This window comes from Pollicipes pollicipes, unplaced genomic scaffold (assembly GCF_011947565.3).
Source record: "Pollicipes pollicipes isolate AB1234 unplaced genomic scaffold, Ppol_2.1 Scaffold_4295;HRSCAF=5057_pilon_pilon_pilon, whole genome shotgun sequence".
Taxonomy (NCBI): Eukaryota; Metazoa; Arthropoda; class Thecostraca; order Pollicipedomorpha; family Pollicipedidae; genus Pollicipes; species Pollicipes pollicipes.
This window is the reverse complement of record NW_023596461.1, coordinates 7,261,169-7,268,269: the sequence shown is the minus strand read 5'-3', so window position 1 is coordinate 7,268,269 and position 7,101 is coordinate 7,261,169. Positions and strand designations below refer to the sequence as shown.

The 7,101-nt window shown below is 49.5% G+C and overlaps 1 protein-coding gene across 6 annotated transcripts; it reads right to left on the bottom strand.

Moving 5' to 3' along the window:
* Positions 1-768: 768 nt before the first annotated feature.
* On the bottom strand, positions 769-5,422 carry LOC119096800 (uncharacterized). 6 transcript variants are annotated; one of them, XM_037219742.1, is made up of 3 exons: positions 5,342-5,422; positions 2,017-2,094; positions 769-945 (listed from the first exon to the last, which is right to left on the bottom strand). In XM_037219742.1, exons 2-3 carry the CDS (start codon positions 2,074-2,076, stop codon positions 772-774), a joined length of 234 nt encoding a protein of 77 aa, XP_037075637.1. In that variant the 5' UTR covers positions 2,077-2,094; positions 5,342-5,422; the 3' UTR covers positions 769-771. The 6 variants fall into 6 exon arrangements, with proteins under 6 accessions (XP_037075637.1, XP_037075639.1, XP_037075636.1 ...); XM_037219744.1 differs by lacking the exon at positions 5,342-5,422 and adding an exon at positions 5,305-5,324; XM_037219741.1 differs by lacking the exon at positions 5,342-5,422 and adding an exon at positions 5,148-5,296.
* Between the last annotated feature and the right edge of the window lie 1,679 nt (positions 5,423-7,101).

Here is a 7,101-nt window from a genome sequence, read left to right as displayed (position 1 = left end):
GCACATGGGCAGTCATCGCGCGCGGACGACATAAGGAAAGACAGGATAACATAAAGGGGAACCTCCCAGGGACGGTGGATCAGTGACGCGATTACAAAATACCGATGCGGGAGTAGATCACGGCCCATCCCTCAATGCTCGCCACAGAGAACTCCACGGGGACAGACTGCTGCCGAACCGAAGAACAACACCCAGGGAGCATCCGCAGCGTGCTGACGCCGGCAGTATGAGGCCAAGCGCAGGGCCACTTCGCCACGAGGTCCGACGACGGAATGTCCAGCTCGCCCCCCGGTCACCGTCGCCCGCTGCGTGGCACGCGGCGGGGAGTCGCGGTGCCGCCCACAGCGGACCGCAGGCACCGCCGGCGACGCGCCAATGGCCCGCCCCGGCCGCAGGACGCATCCCGAAAAGGCGGGTCGCCGGGAGCTGCGCGGCGCCTACAGCGCCATCTCACTGGTGTGCGCAGTCTGAGCGCGGGCCGCAGAAGCCACCCGCTCGTCAGCTGATAAAACGCGAAAAGGCGTCGTGCACATGATCTGCTCCAATCGGAGCTAGCTCCCCGACCGAAGCCGACAGGGCGCCCCGGCCACACAGAGCGCGCTGTACCAAAGTAATAACAAAATGCAAGCAGAACCCACCTTCAAAACACTGATATCAGACGCGAGAGTCAAGGCTTTGCGGGGAACTCGAGCTCAGCTGAGAGCTCGCTCCCCAAAGCCGCCTAGCGGTCCACTCGTGCTGCCATCTATTGACGCCGGCGGAAACTGCGCGCTAGCTGCGCTGCAGCTCCTTGTACATGGCGTTGGCGTCCGTCTTCTTGTAGTGCCGGTACTGGCTGTCAGCATTGGGCTGCGAGTCCTTGGGTATGACCGGGAAGCAGCACCACAGGATGAAGGCGATGAACGCCACCAGCGTGCCGATGAACAGGATGAAGTCCTCCACCGACTGCCGGGAGAGGGCGGGCCGGGTCAGGCGCGCCTCAAGGGCGACACCGCACCGCACACTCCCGCGGCGTGCACCATCGCCGACAGAGCGAGGGCGGGCCGGTACGGCTGCCACATGATGACGGTGCACCGCTCGACCAGTGTGGTGCTTTTCTAAACCGGAATGAGCGATTTGCGGGGACGCCTCCGTCAGCCTTCGCTGAGCATAGCCTGTTTGGAAGACTCATGCACTTCAATCGAATCGACAAAAGAGCGATCCCACATAAACTGATATTTTGCTTCAGAAAACAGAAACCCACCGTGCCTCGCAACATGCCTACAGCCGGCAGTCATCCCGCGCCAGGCTGGCTGTCTCGGTCAAGGGACGGCTCGGCCCAGCGATCACCATTGACAGGTCACATCAGCACTGTTTCGGGTCACCCCAGCCCTCATGGCCACCAAAATGCCCCATTTATGGCACACTTCCAACTGAGCTTTAGGAAGTCATGACTCAATCGGCGTCAGGCACAATGTAGGCATGTCGCCGAGCACGCCGTAAAATATGAGAGAAGGCATGCTTTATTAACTTAAATCCGAACATTCTGATTGAATGTATATCTGGAGCCAGAGTCCACACTAAGGATGGCTTGGTCTGTGAACTCGGATCCCCATCTGATCCTGAAATTCCAGTTCAACAATTTCCACTGCAATCCCCGGCATGATCCACCCCGCCACTTGACCTCATCTGACCTTGAGCGGCCGTGCCACCGGCCGCAGGCCATCTCAGTCAGAGGCAAACAATGAGCGACGAAGCAATGCCAGCTCAATCACCCTACCACGGGTAGATCCGGAGGCAGGCGCTCTGACCCATCATGCCCAGGCCTACAACGGTGGACATGACATGCGTGAAACATCTCCAGCCTTCCCTCTTCCATCTACAGTCGGGCCAACTGACAGTTGCCTTTATGCAGAGCACATCTCATGCCTAACACCCCATTGCACAAAATATCCCTTTGAAGTGGACAATCACTTCACCGAATCACACTATCACACTATCACTGAAGCTGACTGACAGGCCCACGCAGGCTCTCACCGGCTCCTCCCCCAGTATGACAGAGTTGATGAGGTATTTAATGTCATCGACAGGTGTCATGACTGCAGCATGTAGAGCCTGAAACATGAAGATCAGGCCATGGTGAGCATCTCAAGCACGCACCCCATCCATATGGCCAGAAAACATCATTCAGTTGGATGCTACAAACTGCTTTGCTGCTGCCTCAGTGACCACTCATTTTAAATTTGCTGTAATTGAGGTACAGCATGGAATGCCATCATATTACATGAGAAGTATGCAACTGATGCAACTATAGAGTGCCTACACCTGCTGGAAGCTTGATTGATCAAATTACATATGCTGATGACTAGTAAATACTGCATGCTATTAAAAAAAGCCAGCAGAGCAACACACCCTTTGGGGGTGGGGACCACCTTATTTACCCATCCAATGGGCCGCCACAAGGAAACTAGGAAACCTTCTTTGCTATAGGCAAATGTGCATCATCTAGTCAAGGCATGCAGTCATGTCTGACAAATATATGCCCTACTCAAGAGTGCTCCTCAGTTATTTTATCTCATTGCAACCATGTCTGGGAGTAAGTGGCTTAAAAATATGGTGTACCATTTCCAAATAGTTTGCTATCCACATGTATCTTTATTCTCTCAATGTGTATCGGCAGCAGTATGACCTAAGTACAAGCTCACTTTGCCATATGGCCAAAATTTTATGCATTCTATTCACAGCACCAGACTGCAAACTCACATTGTGTAGTTACAGGCACAACAATCTGATCTCTACACCACAATATGCACATGGGACATAATGGCACAGAATTGGCACTTGGGAACCATTTCATTTCATCATTATGACCATCAAAGGAGGTAACATGGAAATACTGTGCAGAGTTTTTGCTAGCAAAATTTTTTACTAATGCTTTCTACTTGGGCCCAGCAGGCATGAACCTAAGCATTTATCTGGGGTGTGATGTGTTCACTTTCAGTAGAGCATGCTGCGTTATGGGTACAAAACCTGCCAAACAACAAACAAAACATTTTGAAAATTTTCATGTGCATACTAACACGCCTAAACCTGCTAATGGGCCTTGTCATTAACTGACACCTGTCATCTGACATCTGAAAACAATGCCCAACCTACTGTCATCTAAGATTCAGCATATTACATCAAGAGTTGGTCAAATAAGTGAAGAGCAATCCTTTCTTGATACCAGGGGCAGGTCCAGTGTTTTGGCAAGGGCGGGATACTTCATGGTGGTGCTTTCTGGAACTGGGTGTGCCCCCCCCCCCCCCCCTCCCAGTTCACAAAAACTCTGCAGCTTTTGACAGCTTTGTTTTCAGATCATTATTTTCTTATCAGTAAACTTTCTTGTGACAGACTGGCCCAGTGAATTTCACTGACTTTATTCAAGATGTCAACTTTATTTAAGTTTTATGTTGAGCTTCTTTGACTGCAAGATGAGCAAAAAGCTATCAGAAAATATGAGTCACCATGCATTTAGAAACAAAAAATTCCGACAGTGCAGGAATTAAGTGACTTAACAAAAATGTCTATCTCTGATTAAGCAATACTTTCTAATGCATCAAAAGATCAAGTTGTAATAAGTTGCATACATGTAGAGAGCATCTCAGGCCCTAGGTTTCACCTGTCAATTTTCTGACTGATATTGAAACACATTACAATATACAGCACCACAATTTCATGTCACAATGGCATAACCACTCTTGCTTGTACTACTATAACTCTTTTCACCGTAACTACTACAATTATGTTTGAACGCACAGCTCAACCTGTCATTTCTATTACCGCTGTACTGCCTACAATTTCAAAAGTTCACACACCCCAAGACTTCAAACAAATTTCCGGTGAGAAGTTCAGGGCAATGCGCTGCTTCTACAAACAGTTTGCAACTAGAAATGATGTGGCAATGCAATATGCTGCATCCTGATTCAGCATACAAGTGTCCATGATACAATGCCAGAATTTTGGATACTTTGACGGGTTTGAGATGAATGATCCTGTATTGCTTGCTCCCAGTCATATCTTTATCTGCTGCATGTCTGTGTCATCCTTAACCAATGATCAATCAACAGCTGAATCTGTGCACCCATTGACATGGTTCATACTTGGTAGCAATTCAGATGTGATGCAGGTCTGATGCAGATGTGAGCAACATAACCAGGATATCAACCTGAGGAGGGCCAGCTTGGGACCGGGCACCAATTCATTCAGCAAAATCCCTTCATTGGTACAGTGACTTTATTTTTTAGAATGATTTGGATAAAACTTCTAGACTAGGCATGCTATTTTGATGTCTCCATGACCTGTTTTTATGTAAAAGCTCTTCGGGTGTTTCACAATGCCAGCACGCACCACAGGCCTCATTCCCGGAGGCTCCCTTCATCTCTAGGCCATAGGAGATTTGGGACCAAATGTGCTCTCCTTGGCTACACCACTGCACCATGTGGGAGGTATATTAGTTTCTGAGTGAGTTGCAACTTGCACATGTGTGCAAAATAACAAATTGTGAGTGAGTCTCTGGGTTTTAACAACACCTCTCAACTAATAAGGCCATATGGCCTTGCCTGCCTCTCCCCCTGGCAAGAAAGGTGGGAGCTGCTAGCAACCAAACCTGCACTCCTGGCTTTCCAGACATGCAGCTAAGCCACTACACTACCAGCACCCTGAAAACACTGGATTATGGATTGGGGTCTGTGGCTTGACTTTGGTTGCTGGATTTAAATAACTGATGTGTTCACAATTTTAATTTAAACTTAATACAAAATGTAATGTCATCAATAAAATGTAATTCCACATAGGTATGCCAAACTGCTAGTGGATATAAGGACATATTAAGTTTTTAACTCATTTAATTTATCTTGTTTTAATCAACTCAGGACAAGGAAACATACATCCCACCATTGCCATGCAGCCAATACTGTTAAATTCAGGGTAGCTTGGATGTAACAAAAGCATGATAAACTGTTTCCCTATAAAAACAATAAAGGTGCAATATGCTCCTATAAGATGACATAAAAATATTCATCTAGACACAACCATACTACTCATCTTATCATACACAAAATAACAGTGCTCTGAAACTAAGAACTGCTCCTGGGCGTTCTGGCACCAACTTCACCCCAACCACGCACTCGCAACACCTGTACCACATCTACGCAGGGCTTGCAAATTGATTATGGTACAGCTATGGGCAGCAAACACACGACCAATTATACGTCGGTGTCCACTTTAGACTGCGCAGGAATTCTACCCGTCCTAAGATCCAAAGTGATCATGTCACAAAGAGACCAATGTGTAAGAACGGGTTTGAGCACCCCCAACCCACCAGCGAAACCACCTCCGCCACCCGCTCTTCTTAGTTCATGCAATCGTTAAAAGTAAGTCGTCGTAGGAGTGCCTTATTCACCAAAGTTTTCTAGAAGCTTCTCCAAATAAAAGGAATACCGAAAAACATTGGACAGTTTTCGGACAGAAATAAAGACCACAGATGCCCACAAGATCTATATGATACGACCATAAGAACCCTCAGAAACCAGAAATCACGACTAATTCAGGTCATCACACCCCAAAAGTGTGATACCCTACGCTCGTGATCAATGGCGCGGGCAAGGAGAGGGCAAGGCACTGAAGGTCATCGCATGGATCTCCCCCTCCCCGTAGTCTGACCCGAATCTCTTTCGGTAATCTTTTCCTGATCTGTTTGGGTCATCGTGATTTGTTTCTGTGCAAACCTAATTTGTTTCTGTGCCACCTAAGGGTATCTCCCCATGAGGCACCATCTTTCTGTTGTGGTGGTACCGAGTGCTTCAATGATCCTGCGGGTGTTGAGGGAGGCTCGCAAAGCGCCTCTTACGGCCAGAAGAGAGTAGCCAAGCTAGGAATGCCCACTGCACGGACCCCGATTCCGGCCAGGGGGGGGGGAGGGGGGGAAGGTGATAAACAACACCTGGACCGCAGCTTTGAGTTTTATTAGGGTTGCCGTGCCCCGTTGTACCCACAGGAATGATGAAAGGGTCTTGGGTGCCGAGGTAGTTACCTTGCGGGTCAAGCTTGGCGTCCACCAACACTCATCTTTGACCTGAATTTTCCTACCTGTAAGTGCCCGTTCCGACTCTGCACGCAGCCGGCTTGACAGGCACCGTGCTTGTGCGGCACTGGCCCGGCGTCAGGCGGCTCAGGCGACAGGTGTCGAGGGGGAGTCGCCGGATGCAGTATCTGTCGTTGGTGGTCGGGGAACGGGCGCATCAAAACAACAAACTTCTATTTGACAGCCATGGATGGACCACAAACTAATCCGACCACGCCTACGCCAACCCTCAGTACATGACGGATTAAAATGACTCCATCCGCTGGGTCCAGTTGAAAACCTGATGGTTCCCGTAGAGCTCCCTAGTCCGGGGGGGGGGGGGGGGGAGGCGGGAAGGCACAGGCAGTCAGATCGCCCACCCGCGTGAAGGATTCGCTGTATGATCATTTGCTCTTCGAACCTTGACGGAGGGGGCAGGTCTTTGCCATTGAAACTGAATCCGTTCGAGGTTCAGCAGGCTCTGTCCAGGTTTTGAATTCCCAAAAACGTGTTGAGGTATCGAGATAACGGTTTCCGAAATCACGCCCTTGATGAAGGAAGAGCGAAATCGGAAAATGTCTGGTGTCAAGGAGTTCAGTTGTCGAGTTCGCGGACGGGGTGTACAGTCCGTGACGATAGAGGCGAAACAGCATCCCTGGAAGAATTCTGTGCAGAGGATCATCAACTACTGGGATCTGCGGGATATTAGCGAGGAAGACATCGTCGAAGGCACGACGAGAGAGAGTTTGGCGAACGCAAAACACAATTTGAAAAGGGTGGGTGGGGCTTTGACGCCTACGGGTGTCATCGTCCTCACATCCGACAGCTTTGTTACCAGAGGGAGTGCAAATCGACCCTCCGTCATTCGCTGTCCGCTTCTAAGCGCCAGATGCGGGGCGGTGCTTCAAGTGCCATTCGTTTGAACCCTTCACCGACCGAAAAATGTCGGAAACAGATAACGTGCAGGATATGCGCAGAGGTCAGGCACGAAACAAGACCTGTGGGTCCGGTATCATTAA

What these genes read in the sequence shown, in the direction of transcription:
- LOC119096800 (XM_037219740.1), bottom strand. Translation starts at nt 4,651, where the DNA reads ATGTCTGGAAAGCCAGGAGTGCAG. An exon ending in CTGGAAAGCCAGGAGTGCAG is followed by an intron (nt 2,095 to 4,627) that starts GTTTGGTTGCTA and finishes TTCATGTTTCAG; the next exon opens with GCTCTACATGCTGCAGTCAT. An exon ending in TCATACTGGGGGAGGAGCCG is followed by an intron (nt 946 to 2,016) that starts GTGAGAGCCTGC and finishes CTCTCCCGGCAG; the next exon opens with TCGGTGGAGGACTTCATCCT.